Here is an 18,624-nt window from a genome sequence, read left to right as displayed (position 1 = left end):
ATGTTCATAAACAGTTCCATTAGACAGATGACACCTGAGGACAGATCTCAGCCTGTGTTTCCGATGGCTACACCCCTCAGCTTAGACCTTCGCCCCAGCGCCAGGCCTGACCGCGATCCTGGGGGTTTCTGGAGGCCTTTTGAGTCATCTAGCGCTCACTGCCCCTGGAGCCAGAGACAGGAGCCACAGAAAGTAAGGACAGCTGCCGCACACTGAAGCCCGACTGCGTGCTGAGCACTGCGCGGCGCTGTGGAAGGTTTTCTCAGTGAGCCCACGGGGCTGACGCCCCCGTGATGCTGAGGATAATAACCGCAAAACCTGCTACTGTAAATGGAACAGCCGCCCTGTGCCCGATGCCACACCAGCTGCTTTATGCACCGGGTGTTCCTGAGCTTGGAAAACAAAATTCAGTCTGCTCTCCGCATAAACTCTAAGCCCGCAGCTTACTATGCCCGTCAGCAGTGTCATGGGTGAGGTTCGAGACCTGGGTCCTGCCCCAGGTGGGGAGGGTTTGGAAGGCTGATGCCCCAGACTGGGTGCCAGCTGCACCTTGACTGGCTTTTGCCAACAGCAGGCCTCAGGCCCCCATCCAGGTCTTGTCTGGAGGTCTTGTCTTAGCAGCCCCGGCACCCCCAAGGCCTCCTGGGGCACTGAGGGCGGGAGCCTGGAGCTGTACCGTCAGCGCCTGTGCCAGGGGGGCGGTGGCGAAACCGAGCCCCGAGGGCCCCCTAATGAACTCCTGTCCCTCTCGCAGCCACTTGGCCCAAAACCCGTTCGTGTGTGACTGCCACTTGAGGTGGCTGGCTGACTACCTGCAGGACAACCCCATCGAGACCAGCGGGGCCCGCTGCAGCAGCCCACGCCGGCTGGCCAACAAGCGCATCAGCCAGATCAAGAGCAAGAAGTTCCGCTGCTCAGGTAATCAGGTTACGGGGCTGGGCCCCACCTTCCGACTCAGTACAGCAGCCCCGGAGAGGCCGATAATCCAATCTGGAGGACATCGCATGCTGTAATGGCTCCTGGGGAGCATCTCTGCAAATTAAATTGGGGAAATTCAGTTAGCCCTGCAGAAAACCAATTAGCTTATGGATTTAAAATAAAACACACACACACAATACAAGCACTGGGGGGAGGAGGGGCGCGGTTTTGGAGAGACAGAACCCAGGCAGCCACAGATCTCCAGAGCCAGGTGGAAGCGAGGCCATGAGGCAGCTTGGACACATGTGCTCTTAGAGGATATGATTGATTTCCTTAGCTTTTAGTTTCCTAACCATGCTCCCCAAGTGGCAGATAGAGAAATTAAATCTACCCCAGGCCAGGCTGCGGGAAACATGCAGTCCTGGGGGCTTCCTCTTGCCCTCGAAAGCCACCTTCGGAACAGCCCTTAACCCAGAGTGTAGGTTTCACAGACATGTCTGCTCTCCCCTCCACCCTAGACGGGTGCTTACTGATCCTGGAGAGAACCACAGAGAGTGTTGCTCAGGAAGAAAGCACAGCCTTGCTCTCTAGTTTTCAAGCTCTCTCTAGAAACCTTCCTCCCTGCTGTACCTGGAAATGAAGCAGGGGGTGAGTGGCAGGCGAGTTCTCAGTTCATCTTGGAGACAGAACTTGTTCTCCTTGACCCATGAGCTGGATGAACAGGCAGTTAGAAATGGCTGTCATTTCTGCTGTTTGCTACTGAAGAAAAAAAAAAATCACCAAGCTGCTCTGTGCTCCCAGTGGTGAGATGTTGATAGTATGACGTGGTGAGGAGGGTTGAAGCCAACCCTGGCCATCTGTGTGTCATCAGGAACCGGTCTTCTTCCCCTACCTGAGCGCCGTGTGTAGGTGGGTTTTCCTGGGGAGAAAGCCGGCATGGATCCTAGTCGCCAGGAGGAGAGCAGCAGGCCAGCCTCCACCTCTTCTTGTTGTTCTTATCCTCTAAGTCAGATTCTTCAGTCTGTGTCTCCAGAATGATAAACTTGGGCTGTCTTATTTTTTTCAGCAGAAGCCAATACCTCGAGAGGGCTTGGAGGGACCCCAAGGACTCTGTGGCAGTCTGAGACACTGATCTCAGTTTGTCTTCCCCAGAATAAGTGTTGATTACAGAGCAGTCTCTCACCCCTGAGGAGCACTGTGCTCAGGGCTCCTCGTTGGGCTTGCTTCTTCCAGGAGTCAGGTGAGATTGTTCTGAGAGGGACAGGGGTCTTGAAGCAGGATTTTATTTCCCTGTCCAGGGATTGAACCTACCTGCCAGTCCGCCAGGGGCTAGCATCCAGAAGCCAAGTTCCCTGATTCTTACCCCAGTTTGAAAGCAAAACTGTTTCAAGGAGGTAAAAACTGCAAAACAGGTACAAAGTTTATTATTAGAGACAGCACAACATATGGGAGAACACACAGAGAAACAGTTTATTTATTTAAGTTGGAAGCAAGACAGAAATACATACCCGGAAAGGAGTGCAGGTGTCCTGAGTGAGGAGCTAAGTAAAGAAAGGATTTAAATCACTTATATCAGACAGTCTTTCCAGGTCTTTGTTTACCTTTGGCTCATTATCTTGTTTCTTTCTCCACACCGGGACTCATTCTTGGACCAAGATGTGTGTGCAAATTTTTGCCTAGATGAATCCCTCCACAGAGGTCTATGGATGGGTATCCACACTAATTATGGGGTGGTGCCCCCTCCATTTTTGACCCCAAAGGAACCTTCCTGTGCATGTGCAGACAGGGGAGTCCTCCTTGACCTCAGGACTGGGCACTTTATCTCTTTTCTTTAGCAGAGCTCAGCTTCTGCCACTAGCTTTGTCCTTGGTGTGTCTAGGTGAGAATAAAGCTTCGATTTTACTCTGCTTGACAAACATCAGGTGTCCAGCCCAGGGGCCCATCCGTCTCCTCCCTCAAAAGCAGCAAGAGCGGTCCCCTTGCTGCAGCAGCAGGCGCTGAGTGCTCAGAGGTGAAGGGGCAGGCCATGATCACAGCAAGTGAACGGTAGGGGCAGGCTTAAACCCAGGGCTGGCTCGCCCCGCCACACCATGGAGCACGTGGCAGGGCAGGGCCTTTGGGAAGGAGGCCCCACTGCTGCGGTGACTACCTCCCCCAGCCTGTGGCCCCAGCCCCAGGCCCTGAACTCCTTCCTTAGGTCCCCCCTTGGGGCCCTCAGCAAGTTGAGGGGAGTGTGCTCTCTGTCTCTGCGCCCTGAGGCACATCCATCTTTTCCCCAGGCCCCTTCCTCATGACTTACGCCCATCATCCCTCCCACCCACTCTGTTCCTACCCATGTCTGGCCAGGACTGAGCTAATTAGCTCTGACAAGCAGTTGTGCCCAAGAAGAGGGGTGATAAGATGCCAAGGAGGCAGGGTGCGGTCTACCCACCCCAATCCCTCAGTCTCACGGGGGTCCGATCCTGATCTCAACATCCTGATTGATGCCAAAACCCTGGGGCATAGAGCAGGGTGGAACCAGCCCAGGGGTCAGCCATTGGCTCAGAATGACTGTAGGCTGGGACTGGGGATGAGGTACAGACAGAACTAATTAGGAGAAAGAGGAATCAGCCGGCAGACCTAGAAACAATAGAGCTTAGTTCTAACTCTAGCTCTGCCGCCAGCTACCTGCGTTCACACTGGACACAGGGGTCCCCAACTTCCAGGTCACAGACCTGTACCTCCTGTCAGACCAGCAGCAGCATTAGATTAGAAATAAAGTGCACAATACATGTGATGCCCTGGAATCATCCACCCTGTCCCAGTCAGTGGGAAAACTGTCTTCCACGAAACCAGTCCCCGGTGCCAAAAAGATTGGGGACTGCTGTGAGGAACCCTGGCTTCTTTTCCTATGTGGGGTAGGAATGATCGGGAATTTTAAAAAGGAAAAATTAGGGAGGGCTTCCCTGGTGGCTCAGGGGTAAGAATCTACCTGCTGATGCGGAAGACATGGGTTCTATCCCTGATCCAGGAAGATCCCCTGTGTCTCGGAGAAACTGAGCCTGGGAGCCATGACTCCTGAGCCTGCGCTCTAAAGCCCAGGAGCCACAACTACTGAAAAAAAGATTTTTAATTAAAAAAAAGAAATAGGAGAAAGGGACAGGGTTTTTTGACTCACCTTGTCTAAAATATTTTTGTTCATCAATACTAAGCAGAAAGATGATTCCTATAAAGATAGAGAAAGAGCAGTGGTAATCCTGACAGCTACAGACAAGAGAGGCTGAGAAAGCTAGGTCCTGGTGAACTCCGAAGGCCTTGGCTTTGAGAGACACTGGGACCCAGACATGCTCAGCCTTGAGGGACGCAGCAGCCGTGGCTCTGAAGCTCTGTTGCCTGGAAGCTCAAGAAGAAAGAAGGGAGGGGCAGGTGATATGTACTGAATTTGACAGATAAGAAGTCTGCATTTTACTTTCCCCTAAAAGCACCCCCATTGCAAAAACAGCTGATGTAATTAGGAGCCAATTTGAGGGCTGCTATTGCAATGCATGAAGCCCCTCCTTAGGCTGGGCCGTCTGGCTTCCCAGCTGCCCTGTGTCTGCCTCCATCAGCCACATCCGATGCCCGAGGCAGCAAGATCGGGTTAGAGGTGAGTGCTGCCTGCTGCGGTAATCTGACCATCAGATTAAGTCTTCAGAAGGCACCGTCTGGCTGCCTGAGACCCCACGCCCATCCTCAGGGGAGCATTTGGAGGTTGGAAAATGCTGTCTGTCTTCTGACCTGCCTCCTCCACGTTGTGTGTGGAGATTCAGTGGGCAAGAAACTCCTGGTGAAAAGTACAGAGTGGCATCCTCTGTGTCCTTGTCTGTGCAGAAATGGCACAGAGCAGGACACTTCTCCGGGCACCACAGAGCTTTGGAGCCCCTGGGGGCCATTCAGGCCATGCTAGAGAGCTGAAGCCAGCAGCGGAAAGTCTTATCTGAGATTACAGAGTAGGACTCTCAGGATAGTGCAGCGGTAGAGAATCTGCCTGCCAGTGTAGAGATGCGGGTTCGATCCCTGGGTCAGGAAGATCCCCTGGAGGAGGAAATGGCAACCCATCCCAGTATTCTTGCCTTAGAAATCCCTTGGACAGAGGAACCTGGCGGGCTATAGTGCATCAGGTCTCAAAGAGTCAGACACGACTGAGCAACTAAACAAATAACAGCATTCTCAGGACAAGATCTGTAACCTAGGCGTTCTAATGTTGAGAAGATTCTTGATTACTTTTCTCCTGGGTCCCTCCATTTCCTTCTGTTGAGGGAAACCAAAGAGAATCAAACCAAACCAATCTGAGGGCTGCTGTTGCAAAGCATAGAGGCCCTCCTTAGGCTGGGTGTCTGGCTTCCCAGCTGTGTCTGGGAGGAGAAGCAGAAGGAGATTTTAAGGCTTGGGGGCAGGGGCGTGAACGGATGGGTTTTCCCTTCTCGGGCACTGAGGGCCTGATCAAACTTGAGTATGAAATCCTCAGACCAGAGTGTTTGCAGAGCTCTGCCTGACTGGCGGAGGGGAGAGGGAGGGACAAAAGCAGAGCTGAGTCTAAATGACAGTGGCCAACTCCAGCCAGTCAGAGAGGGCTTAGCAAGAGGCGGAACCAGGTGCGGAGCTGTAGAGTGACTTGGACTAACCAGTCAGTCAATGCAGATAACCTCTACGCTGTCAAGATATTGCCGCCATCTTTCCTACAATCATACTGTGGAGGAACAGTGACCCTGTCCCTCCTGTCAGAGGGCAGGACACAGAGGGTCCCAGTCACCTAGCCCTGACTCTGGTCTCTTCAGGATGCACGCTTCTCCTCCCTGTGGCTTGGGTGGGAGTTCATGAACACCACCCCCAATCCAGTGCAGACAAGGGTATAAAGGCTGAGCACCCTCATCTGGGCCATGGCAAACAAAACGATTGGTTGTTGGTCTCTCCAACCCACTTCCTGATTCACAGTCAAGGAGGAAATCAGGAAGGACCCTTGAGTCTGGTACCTCGCACTTCCTTTCCTTCTCTCCGTCTGAGAGAGGCACCCCGCCATAATGGTTGGACTGTGGGTTTCTCAGCCCCAGACCCAAGGCCCCGGATTGGCCCTGACTCCCCCTGCTGGGAACACACACCGTGTCTCCGTGCCACACCCGAGTGATCTGGGATGAAGGTCCGTACGCCAGAGAGCTTCTGGGGCCTTGAAGGATACTGAGGAGACGGCAGAGGGACTTGTACTAAAGAAGAGCATTGCAGCTCTGCCGGACCACTGGGAAGCATGGCCTGTGTCTTTACTGAAGGTGCCAGGGGAACAGGTTACAGAGGCACCCGGCCAAGGGGCGGCCCGCGGCAGCAGAGAACAGAGAAGATGATTGAGTGGGGTGCAGAGTCTCAGTTCAGGCCTGTGACGTGATCACATATGTGTGCGGTCTTAGTTCCCTTGGGAAGGATGTGTCCTGCCCGGAAACTCCGGAGTTAGGAGTGTCCAGTGGCCTCCCGTCGGTTCTCCTCCCTTCCTCCTGTCTCCCCTGTGGGCGGGGCGAGAGGGCAGCAGCTCCCGGTCTCTGGACGTGTTCCTGTGGAATCCCGCCCCCGGTACTAATCACCCTCGGTGGGGGCCTGCTCTGCCTTCCGCTGCTCCACGCTGCTTCCTCTGAGCGCTCCTGTCCTCTCTCTGACGCTGCTTCCTGACCTTGACTCTGACCAGTCGCCGCGGGGCTTTCCTTTGTGCTTGATCTAACCATGTGGTGGAACGATGGAAACGGAACATGGTTCTGTCAAGCACCGCGGAAAGCACCGCGCTCTCCTGCAGCATGGCCCGCCACGCCGGACACCTCTTCTCTGCTCTGGAGCACCGCACCCGCCTCCGCCAGACCCACCTCTCCCGGGCCAGCCTCACCATGGGCGGGGGTCCAGGGGCGGGGAGCAGTCGCGAAGGACTCAGAGAGGGACACAGAGTGCCCCTCCCCCTCCAGCTAGCAGATCCGGGCTGAAAGGGGGGCTGCAGAAGCCCACCGGGGCGGGGCGAGCCCAGATCTGCCTCCATGTCTCTGTCACAAGGGAGTCGCTCTTCCCCAAGTCTAGTCCAAGTGCCAGCCAAGGGGAAGGTCTTTAAGTCTAGTCCGAGTGCCAGCCAAGGGGAAGAAGGTCTTTAGGTCTGAGACCACTGCTTTTCTTCTTCCATTTGAAGGGAAAATGTATACCCAAGGCATATGCCATTTGCTTCATCGAAGAGCCCCAGACCAAGGTCATCTTCTCAACTGGTTTAACCCGAATGTCATAACTGGTGGTGACCCACCCCTCACCCACCATCTTTACCAGGAGCATTAGGAATTAATGTGAGCATGAGAATGATGAAACATCCTTGAGTCTGAGACACTGGGTGTAGCCTGAGGCTTCTCCTGGAACTGACCCCGCTCCTCATGAGGACTTTGACCCTGGTCCCCTCACAACCTAAGGTCCAGGCTGTTTTCCTTGAGCTGTCAAGCACAGTTAACATGAGACCAAAGTGCTGGGCTGCTCAGTGGTTCTAGTTGACTACCATGTAGACCCTCCTGCCTCTGATAATAAAGAGAGGGGTGTTGGGGCCTCCTATCCTGTTTATTTCTTGATAAACCCTAGACCCAGCATAACCAGAAGATGGTGGTGTTGGTTCATACCCTGCAGTCTGTATCCTGGCCCACATGCGAGACGGCTCTGGCTTGAGCCAGGAGCTGAGCTCTGGGCTCCTGTGGCAATGTGCGGCTCTTACTGTCTTCTCTCTCTCTCAAGTTACCCCCCAGATCCAGGGCCCAGCATTGCTGAGCCATGGAGAATCCTGTTTAAATCTGGATTCCTTTACTATGGGTTGAGTGCTTACTCTAGACCCAGTGCTGAGCTATTTTACATCATCACCTTGTTCAGTCTTCACAACAGCCCTATAAATCCCATTTTGCAGATAAGTATCCCCTAGAGAAAGGAATGGCTACCCACTCCAGTATGCTTGCCTGGAGAATCTCATGGACAGAGGAGCCTGGCAGGCTACAGGGGTCACATGAGTTGGATACGACTGAGTGACTAACAGTTTTTTTTTATATATTGAGGCACAGAGAGGTCAACTCACTTGCCCAGGGTCATCAGATTCCAACATGAATGCTGTTTACAGCTGTAATCCTCAGACTTCCCAGCTATGGACAAGGCCCTTTGCCTTGAATTACAAAATCAAAAAGACATTGACTTGACTTGATAGGATATTGAAAAAATCTTTTAACACCCCCTTTCAAGCTTCCTTCTGTTAACCGCAAAAGGCTTGAGCAAGAAAGAGAGCAAACACCCCTGTTTACACGGCTCCTCCCCTCCAGCATGAATACCATACCAAGACCCATTTGGAACAGAACAAGTCCTCGGGCCCAGAGAAACTCCCTTTCCCTCTGAACAGAGGGGGCATGCCGAGTTTTCCTGGCCCTCAGCTGACTATGACCAGGAAGTACCCAGCTGCAGGCTGTGGCCATTTCCCTCTGCTGCCAGGCAGATGGCTGACTCATGTCTGACTCTGAGGGGCAGAGCTCACTAGGACAGCTGTCTGCCCAACCAGTCTCCAAGTTCCTGGTGAACAGTTGGTGTTTCCTGGTGAACAGGCAACTGATATCTGGTCCCCCAGCCTCTGCCCATGAGTGGATAACTGTATGCCTAGCAATGTTCTCTTGATTCCATTCATTACCTCTGACCTCTGCTTGTCCTTTCAAGCCGAAGAGCCCCAGCAAGCCTCCTGCTCCCCCTAGTTCCTCTTTCTGCTCCTTTCCTTCTTTCATCCCACCCACCTTAGGGAGCTAGAAGAGGATAGTTCTGTGCGTTGGCCTTTCCTTGGTCCTCTGATAATGGTGCATCCATGACTTCTGTTCAACAAACTCATTGCCCAGAGGATGGTGCGGAATGCAGACTGTTCGTGACAGCAGCCACCCTGGGCCCAGCACCAGCCTCAGAGCCGAGTCCGTCCAAAGAGTGGGAGCTCTGGCTCCTCACCTGCCCCAGGCCCAAACCATGCCAGCGTGGCACACATTCTCTCCTGGGAAGTGGTGGCAGGGCAGGGGTTCATAATAAAGTCACATTGCTGTGCATTCCACTCCCCTGGTCTCTTAGAGTTTCTCTGTGCTCATGTTCCAAGTGTCGTCGTTCTGAACTGCCTGCCAAGGGGGAGGAGGGCTCCGGGGGCAGAAGCTGGTGAAATGCCAGTTGATGTCAGTTCCCCCAAGAGCCCGTTTCAGCCAGGGTCTAGTTTTATGGCCCTTCTTCAAATCCTCTGAGATCTCTCCTCTCTGAACTCTCCCAAAGAGAAGAAATGACAGCCTATTTAAGTTACTCCTCTCCTACTAAGTATTTCTGTCAGTGACGAATATGCATGGAGATTGAAATTGACTTTTAAAGCTCTAGAAAAGTTAAAAATACTTTTGGGTAGTTATGAACATTAGGCATAACAAATGGCTCTGAGAAACCCTGGGTAATTTGGGTAATGAAATATGAAGTGATGGAGGTGGCATTTCAGGCTGGCCCTGGCTGGGGCACGCACCCTTTCGGTCTCGGGCGTACACCGTTATTAACATTTCTGGCTCCCGCTCATAGAAAATATCACACTCCGACCCCCTCGTTATTATAAACCAGGGCAATAACAAAAACAGCAGGGGAAAAAATGTTGGGAAGAACATATTAGTCTATCGAATCTAATTGCAAAATCATTTCATTAAAATGGGTCGGCGGCTCCATTGCAGAGGTCGGCCAGTTGTAGTCTAAGTATACTACAGAGAGCGATTCCCACTAACCACACATGCTCTCACCTTGATTAAAACGAAAACGCATTTAATCAGTGGCTGTCCCTGGCCGCGGCCCAGCCGTGCACATCTTCAGGCTCATTGTGTTGGCGAGCAAACTGTCCTCCCTCCTGTCTTTCTGGCTTTGATCATACAGGGCTCCTCCATTTGCAAGGATCCCACTGTAGACACCCTCTCAAGGAAAAATACACAAAAAGCTTCTTTACGACTGTGGGGAACCCCTGTCAGGGAATAAGAGAGCGCTGTCATTCGGCAGGGTCTGCACGATGCGATTTACCCAAGACTCAGCACACTGATGTGTCTGGGAGAAAATGGCCCAGGTCAGAGTTATTCAGTGGGATGGCTGCTGGCAAGCCAAGGGCAAGAGATTTGCATAATACATTGGACCAGGAAGCCATCCAAATAACCGGGGATACCTGCATGAATTTTGCTTATACAAGCCTGGGATGAAATGGGGTGAAGGAGGTGGATGGGGAAGGAGCGGAGAGGGAAAGGAAATAGGTCCAAGCCTTGACCTTCTGTTTTAGGTAGATGATGTCCCTTCAGAATCAGAGACCACCCCCCTCCCCAGTCTCTCCCTACTCAGGCATTACCATGGGCAGAAAATTTGAGGAGTGAAAAATAAAGCAGTCAGTGGAGACATTTCCTTCCTCCTGTCTCCCCAAAGCCCGCTGGCAGAAAATGCCATTCAGTTCACCTCCACTTGACCGTATTACCATTCGCAGGACTGAGGTTAAGGTTTTGTCCAAAAGCAGATCTGCAGTAAGCATGGCATTAGTCACACAGACCCTGGCGGCAGTCTGCCTGGGTTTGTTTCTCTGCCACGTCCTGAATGACCTGCAGCCCTCGGTGTCCTCATCTGTAACATGGAGTCGTAATAGTCCCAGAGCGTGGGACGGATTTAATGGAGTCATCTGTTTGAAGTGCCCAGAATAGTGCCCGGCTCGTGATTCATGCTCCATACGTGTCAGCTATTATCACTCGCTATGCTGATTGGGCTTCCCTGGTGGCTCAGAGGTTAAAGCGTCTGCCTCCAATGCAGGAGACCCAGGGTTCGATCCCTGGGTCGGGAAGATCCCCTGGAGAAGGAAATGGTAACCCACTCCAGTATTCTTTCCTGGAGAATCCCGTGGACAGGGGAGCCTGGCGGGCTACAGTCCACGGGGTCGCAGAGAGTCGGACACGACTGAGCGACTTCACTTCACATGCTGATGGTAATGGCCTCCGACATGTCACATGCTCCACTACGTCCTAGGGGAAAAAAGAAACAGAATCACAAACATCTGTAGAACTCTGGACCCTTTTGACCCTTTCCCAGAAGCTCTCCACCATCTTGATCTTCCTTGAATCTTCATGACAACCCCTGTGAGATAGGGGCAACTATATAATTCCCATTTTACAGGCAGAGAGATTGAGGTTTAAGTAGCGAAGTCTGGGCAAACCTGCGCCCTCTACTGCCCAAATCTCTGTACTGCAGGTGCCCCATTCTACTACTAATATACGTAAGTTGGCGAAGGCCCACCTCAGCTAGCCAAATAAGTGACATTCCCATTCCCTGAAGCACTGTGGACAGTTTATGTGCCGACACCCCATTTATGCACTGGACAAATGTGAGCCAAGCTCTTGTGCCTGTCATTGTGCTGATGATATGTTGAAGGTGAAAATAAGAGACTCAACCCCAATCAGCTGGCTCATGTCTGATAGGAGAATCAGAACTTCCCTTTTATCTCAGGCAAGATTTGCGGTCTTACAGAGGTTCGCCCAGGTGCCAGGGGATCATTTCTGATCATTAAAGCAGCTCCTAAGGGCATGTCTCAAGACAGTGCATCACTGGCCCTGTTACCATCGCTGTGCAACCTCAAGAAAAACTCAATTCCAAACATTAATCTTAGCTCCAACTACTTTTAGCTTATTGTAAGTGTCTTTTGACTGTAGTTAAACAGAGCTTCCTTTCAAAGGCAGCAGGTACATTTAACCCTCACAAGAGTTGTGCTTGATTTCACAGTGTTTTAAGTATGAATTCATTACCAGTATTTTTTTTAAAGAATTGTCAGGCAACCCTGAGCCAAATTCCCAAGCATTAGGGCAGCAGGCATCAATTCCCCAGTACCCCGACTCTCATGATTACTTCCCAATAATAAAATCGCGTGTCAGTGGTATTGATTGCCGTGTGCTGGGCCCCTTTATCGTTCAGTCCCTGCTTTGTCCCTGAAGACAGCTGAGTCTGTTACCTGCTTCCCTGACCTCATTCCCACCCTTGGTATAGCTTTCATCAAAACCCCTTCAAAATGTCTTCAGAATGTATTTAGAGGGTCCATAGATGGTGGGCATCACGGACTAAGACACCCCTAAATTGTACACCAAATTCCCGATGTGGAAAAAGGTCTGTGTGACCCACGGAAGCTTAAGAACTCGTAGAGCTTGTGCTGTTAGACCTGAAAGTGTTGAATCACAAAGACCAAAGGGAAGCAAGCAGCCTGGAGGCTGAGGGGCGGGAGGCACGGCCGGGCGCCCATAACCTGAGGGCAGCGCTGCCTCTGGCCCTGGACAACCCACCCCCATCCATGTCCCCCGTCCCCACAGCCCTGCCCCGGCCCGGGCTGGTGATGCTGACGCCCCTCTTTGGCCCCCCAGGCTCGGAGGATTACCGCAGCAGGTTCAGCAGCGAGTGCTTCATGGACCTCGTGTGCCCAGACAGGTGCCGCTGTGAGGGCACCATCGTGGACTGCTCCAACCAGAAGCTGGCCCGCATCCCCAGCCACCTCCCCGAATACGTCACCGACCTGTGAGTGCTACGGGGGCAGGACCCCCGCACGTCCCCACACCCATCTCCCTGAGCCAGCCAGGGCAGGGGTGGGCTTCTAGAGGCGACCCCCTCAGCTCAGTCACCCGGGTGCTCCTTGCTGTCTGCTACTTTCCAGCTGAGTGCAGACCCTCACGCCTCCACTGGGGACTGTTTACTTGCAAATAAAGACCGTTCATTCATTCTACAAAGATTCTCTGAACGCTCGCTGGGAGCCAGGCACTTCCAGGCCCACCCGTTTCTGCATGAATAAGGCAGATCACCCTTCCTGGCCCTTAGGACACTTACAACATAACCAGAAAGACGGATACAACCTGAAGTGAGAAAACAGCAAGAACCATCAGGTGTATCTGAGCCTCTGGCTATCTCTGCTAATAAAGAGGCGTTTACCCAGAAGTGAGAGAGCTCAAAATTCCAGCGTGGGATGACGAGGGTGCAGCGGTGGGGGCTGACACACCTGGGCCTGACTCCTGCCTTTTCCAGTTCTCCTGAGATTGCACAAGTTGCTTCTTAGGTCTGAGCGCCAGATCCTGAGCTGTAAAATGGAGGTGATGATACCTCCCTCCCACAGGGGTGAGAAAGATGAGGTGAGAGGAGGCGAGCACAGGCTTCATCTTGAATGTGCGCGTGGAGTAAGCCCTGTGTAAATGGTTGTTGTTGTTATTATGCTCTTTGACTTTACAAATCACAGTAGGGCCTTTCTTTGTCTCCTGCTCTCCCTGGGTTTGTATGAACATTGAGGGTGGAGTCCCTGAGCTGCCCTCAGCAGAGGGATGTGGTCTGGAAAGCGCTGAGTGGCTTGCAGAGTTGGAAGAATCTGGGGAGCCCTCCCAGGAAGTTTAAGTGGCCATTGGTATCCCTACAAAATGAAGGCAAATCTCTGGCCCTTGATTGTTCAAGTGCTAAGTGTTCAGCAAGTTGCACAGGCCCTATCACAGGGGCTCCTCCACACAGAGGAGCCTGGCCTCCCTTCCCGCCCTTTGCACACCCCTCCTCTCACTGCTGGGCGCCCCGTGCTGAGGAGTCCATACAGACGGTTTCTGCAGTGCTATGGACCTGGGCTGAGTGAGGTCCGGGCATCAGCTCAGCTGAAGGCCTGGGAGGACAGGGGGCCAGTGGGGGAGGTGTCCCTTCCACAGCTCACTCACCCCCTCATTTGCTTGCTTTCCACACAGGCGACTAAACGACAATGAGATATCTGTTCTTGAGGCCACTGGCATCTTCAAGAAGTTGCCCAACCTGCGGAAAATGTAAGTCAGCCTCAAGACCTTGGTAGACTGGAGCAGAGCATCGGGGCAGCGGTGTCTTCATCTCCCTCTGCTCTGGCCCATCTCAGTTTCCCCTGTCACACCCAGGAAGCAGGACACTGAGACAGGGCCACGCAGAGCCAGAGCATGCGTTCTCCACAAGCCCTGAGCCTCAGCCCCTCTGCCCTCTGCTCATCCCTGCCCCCTACTCCGCACTCATCCTCTACGCCCAAGGGCTGGTGGGAGGCACTCTACTGAGCACCAGCAGTGAGATAAGGGGACCTAGGCTGCATGTGTTAGTCGCTGTCATGTCGGACTTTTTGCAACCCCATGGGCTGTAGTAATTTTTATGAGATGACAGTTGGAAGGTCTGCTTTTAGATAGACTCTAAAGGCCTCCATGTGGGTGTGACCCATTGGAGCAGAAACACCAGCTGCCTCACCTCCTCCATCTGTAATCACACTGGTACACAGCTGGACGCACTCCCCCCGCCTTCCCTTCCCCAGGTGCCCCAGTAGACGTGCCGGCATGGATAGGGACCCCTTCACCATCTAATTCCCTTCTCCTTGACCCCGCTCCCCACCTGCACCACATCCTCCACATCTCCCAGCCCGAGTTTGGGTCTGCCTCTGGAAGAAAAGAAATACGGTCATAGCCTCATTATTCACAGACCCTGTATTTGCTAACATTTATTTGTAATCTCAAAATCCATACTCAGGTGTTTTCATGGTCTTCCTAAACACAGAGCAGCAAAAAATTTGAGTCACCTACATGCATGCCCTCAGCTGAAACAGAACAAGGCCACGCTCTGAGTTCTTGTTTCAGCTCCCAGACTGTAAACAAGTGTCCAATCCACAATGTATTTCGTGCCACATTTTTTTGCATATTTGTGCTTTTGTAGGTGATTTGACTGTTTAAAATGGACCTAAAGCATAGTCCAGAAGGGCTGTGTGCTTTACGGAGAAAATACTTGTTACATAAGCTTTGTTCAGGCGAGACTTATCGTACTATTGGTTGTGAGTACAGTGTAAACAAATCAACAATATATATCCAACAAGATGTCTTTAAACAGAAACACGCATCAAGCAAGGTTATGTATTGATTGACTAACAAAAATATCATGACCAGGGGCTCACAGGGACCTAACCCTCAATTTCCCCTAGAAGCGATGGTTTAGCATTCACTAATTCATGTTGCCTAGTGACTTTGTAGAACTGAAGCACAATGAATAATGAGAACTAATTGTAACCCTTATTTTACGTTGCTCTCCACCCATCACATCAGTCCCCTTCAGGAAGAAGGAAAGAGCCTTTTCCTGCCCTGCGCAGCATCTGAGTCCCATCAGAGCCGGTCAGGCTCTGTTCCTCCCTCCCTGCCTGCAGTTGCACCACGTGGCTTCAGGACCGCCCTCTGACTGGGAGCAGTGGCGAGCACAGGAGCTGAAGGGGCAGAGGAGGGAGGGCTCACGCGGGTCCTGGGGAGGACCGTGGCTGTCCGGGTGGTCAGGCCCGCCTCTAGCTTCAGGAACGCAGCACAGACATCACCCATCGCTTGCCAGGACATGTCCTTTCAAATTCAACCCCAAACTTCCTGCTCGTCTTGTGGCTAAGACTGCGTGCTCCCAATACTGGGGACCCAGGTTCGATCCCTGCTCGCAGAGCTAGATCCCACATACTGCAACAAAGAGTTTACGTACCACAAGACACGGCACAGCCTCAGTGTCCAAGCAGCAAAAGGGAGGGGTGGGGACTGTGGCTTCATGTGAGCCGAGCTCTCATCAGAGGAGACAGGTGGCACACAGCTCATCCTGGCATTTCCCATGCTGGGAGGAGGGTTGGGGCTGCCAAATATTCCCTTCCTGAGAACAGCCAGAAATCCAGGTGTAGGGGAAGAGCAGGCAGACCTGCATTTGTTCTGAGTTCAACTGCCCCTCCCCTGCTATGTCACTCCAGGAATACCCTTAGCCTTTCTGTACTTTAATGTATTTATTTGCATAATAGAAATAAATCCAGTTTCCTTGTAAGTTATGATGAGGATCAGAAGTGTAAGGCTGCTATGTATAAAATAGTTAACTAATGAGAACCTGCTGTATAGCACAAAGAACTCTTCTCAGTATTCTGTGGTGACCTAAATGCAAAAAAAGAGGGGATATATATATACGTTGAGCTGATTCACTTTGCTGTACAGCAGAAATGAACATAACGTTGTAAAGCAACTATACTCCAATAAAAACTAATTTTTAAAAAAGAAGTGTAAAAGATAAGGGGAAAGACATGTCCTCTGTCCATGGGACTGTGGTGAGAAGGTGCTGGGAGACAGAAAGAGGACATCTGGGTTGAGTGACCTGGAGCAGACGGTTAAAACAGGCGTTGCCAACTCGAGTACTTAAGACCCCCTGTGAAAAGGCGGTGGGTGCAAGGCAACAATGATAATAATGGCCGATCGCGGTTACCAATCACTGTACTCTGTGCCAAACTGTACTGATATTCATGCGTTTACCCCTCATGGGAGAAACACAACAGCTTTGAGATTGCTTCATTTCCCAAACGAGGAAGCTGAAACACAGAAAGAAACTTGTCCAAGTTTACAAATCAAGCCGGGAGCCAAGAGTGGTGACAGCGCAGGTCAGCTGGGATTGCGAGCACTGTCTCAAGGCAGGAAATGCCCATGTGCGCATGCGTGTGGGCCTAACTCCATGTACGCGAGCACTGTCTCAAGGCAGGAAACGCCCGTGTGTGCATGCGTGTGGGCCTAACTCCATGTACGCGAGCACTGTCTCAAGGCAGTAAACGCCCGTGTGTGCATGCGTGTGGGCCTAACTCCATGTACGCGAGCAGTCTCAAGGCAGTAAACGCCCGTGTGCGCATGCGTGTGGGCCTAAATCCATGTACGCGAGCACTGTCTCAAGGCAGTAAATGCCCGTGTGCGCATGCGTGTGGGCCTAAATCCATGCACGCGAGCACTGTCTCAAGGCAGTAAATGCCCGTGTGCGCATGCGTGTGGGCCTAACTCCATGTACGCGAGCAGTCTCAAGGCAGTAAATGCCCGTGTGCGCATGCGTGTGGGCCTAAATCCATGCACGCGAGCACTGTCTCAAGGCAGGAAACGCCCGTGTGCGCATGCGTGTGGGCCTAACTCCATGTACGCGAGCACTGTCTCAAGGCAGTAAATGCCCGTGTGCGCATGCGTGTGGGCCTAAATCCATGCACGCGAGCACTGTCTCAAGGCAGTAAATGCCCGTGTGTGCATGCGTGTGGGCCTAAATCCATGCACGCGAGCACTGTCTCAAGGCAGTAAACGCCCGTGTGCATGCGTGTGGGCCTAAATCCATGTACGCGTAAGTGCCAGCCAACCAAGCGAATGTCCCAGTTGGGCAGATCTGGCCCCAAAGACTGCCAGCTGCAACCGCTTATTTCATATAACTTGATGGTGACCCTTATTTTACTTTATTTATTTATTGCACTCACAACCAATAGCATAGAAGTCTTGCTGAACAAAGCTTATGTGACGGGTATTTTCTTTCCTTTTCTTTGGATCTTAGTTGTGGCGCATGGGGCCTTTTAGTTGAGGCCTGTAGGATCTTCTGGAGAAGATGATGTACCCCACTCCAGTACTCCTGCCTGGAAAATCCCGTGGACAGAGGAGCCTGGTGGGCTGCAGTCCATGGGGTCGTGAAGAGTTGGACACGACTGAGCAACTTCACTTTCACTTTTCACTTTCATGCATTGGAGAAGGAAATGGCAACCCACTCCAGTGTTCTTGCCTGGAGAATCCCAGGGACGGTGGAGCCTGGTGGGCTGCCTGCCATCTGTGGGGGTCACATAGAGTCGGACACGACTGAAGCAACTTAGTAGTAGTAGTAATAGTAGGATTTTTAGTTGAGGCCTGAGAACTCCTAGTTGAAGCATATAGGATCTAGTTCCCTGATGAGGAATCAAACCCAGGCCCCTTGCATTAAGAGTGTGGAGTCTTAGCCACTGGATCACCAGGCAAGTCCTGATCGCAACTCTTTTTAAGTAAACAGACCTCATTTGCTGGGACCCATCACCACCCCTACACCCCAATGAGGCGATGGGTCAGCTGGAATTCTGCCCAATCAGAGTGGCTGCAGCCAGCTGTGTCTGTGACTGAGTCTGCTTGGCTTCCCCAAGGTCTGTGGGACCAGTGCCCTCAGGTTACGGTCTGGACGGGAGCATCCTGACAGGGCACGAGGGCAAAGGAGCATCGACACAGAGCCAGGACTTTGGACTCTGCTGTGCCTTTCCAAACTATTCTGAACCTCCGTGTCCTTTCCTATCTTGTGGGGAAAATGAGATTTCATAAGGATCACTTGTGCTAAGGGATGCAAAGAAAAGCTGTGAGCTGTTCCCCACAAGGGTTATCAGGACTGTGGAAACTCAAAGAAGCTTTTCAAGTGACCTCCCCTTCCGAGCAGGGTCACGGCTTCTCTCAGGTGAATTTCAGGTCAGTTCTTACACTGAAGGGACATCTCAAGCAGAGACTGAAACCAGCACCCCTCTAGCCAAAATCAGTTCCCCATGGGTGGACTTGGTGGTGCTGATTGTGTTTTTAATAAGAAGTAATTGCTAGGCTTCCCAGGTGGTGCTGGTGGTAAAGATCATGCCTGACAGCGCAGGAGATGCTAGAGACATGGGTTCAATCCCTGGATTGGGAAGATCCCCTGGAGGAGGACGTGGCTACCCACTCCAGTATTCTTGCCTGGAGAATCACATGGACAGAGGAGCTTGGCAGGCTACTGTCCATAGGGTCGCAAAGAGTTGGACACAACTGAAGTGACTTAGCATATATGCACACCCTCTTTTAAAAATCAAGAGTTTCCACAGAAAAATAAATGTGGATTTCTAGCATC

At 52.1% G+C, this 18,624-nt stretch overlaps 1 protein-coding gene across 2 annotated transcripts in view; it reads left to right on the top strand.

The window, feature by feature from the left end:
• The window catches only part of SLIT3 (slit guidance ligand 3), a 718,206-nt gene that overhangs the window by 599,216 nt on the left and 100,366 nt on the right, over positions 1–18,624 (top strand). For both annotated transcript variants that reach the window (XM_027520392.1, XM_027520393.1), the window contains exons 14-16: positions 755–918; positions 12,339–12,489; positions 13,683–13,757. In XM_027520392.1, the coding sequence (XP_027376193.1) occupies positions 755–918; positions 12,339–12,489; positions 13,683–13,757 (390 nt within the window). The remainder of the gene's footprint in view (positions 1–754; positions 919–12,338; positions 12,490–13,682; positions 13,758–18,624) is intronic.

This window comes from Bos indicus x Bos taurus, chromosome 20 (assembly GCF_003369695.1).
Source record: "Bos indicus x Bos taurus breed Angus x Brahman F1 hybrid chromosome 20, Bos_hybrid_MaternalHap_v2.0, whole genome shotgun sequence".
NCBI classification, from domain to species: domain Eukaryota; kingdom Metazoa; phylum Chordata; class Mammalia; order Artiodactyla; family Bovidae; genus Bos; species Bos indicus x Bos taurus.
This window is presented reverse-complemented; position numbering and strand designations above follow the sequence as displayed.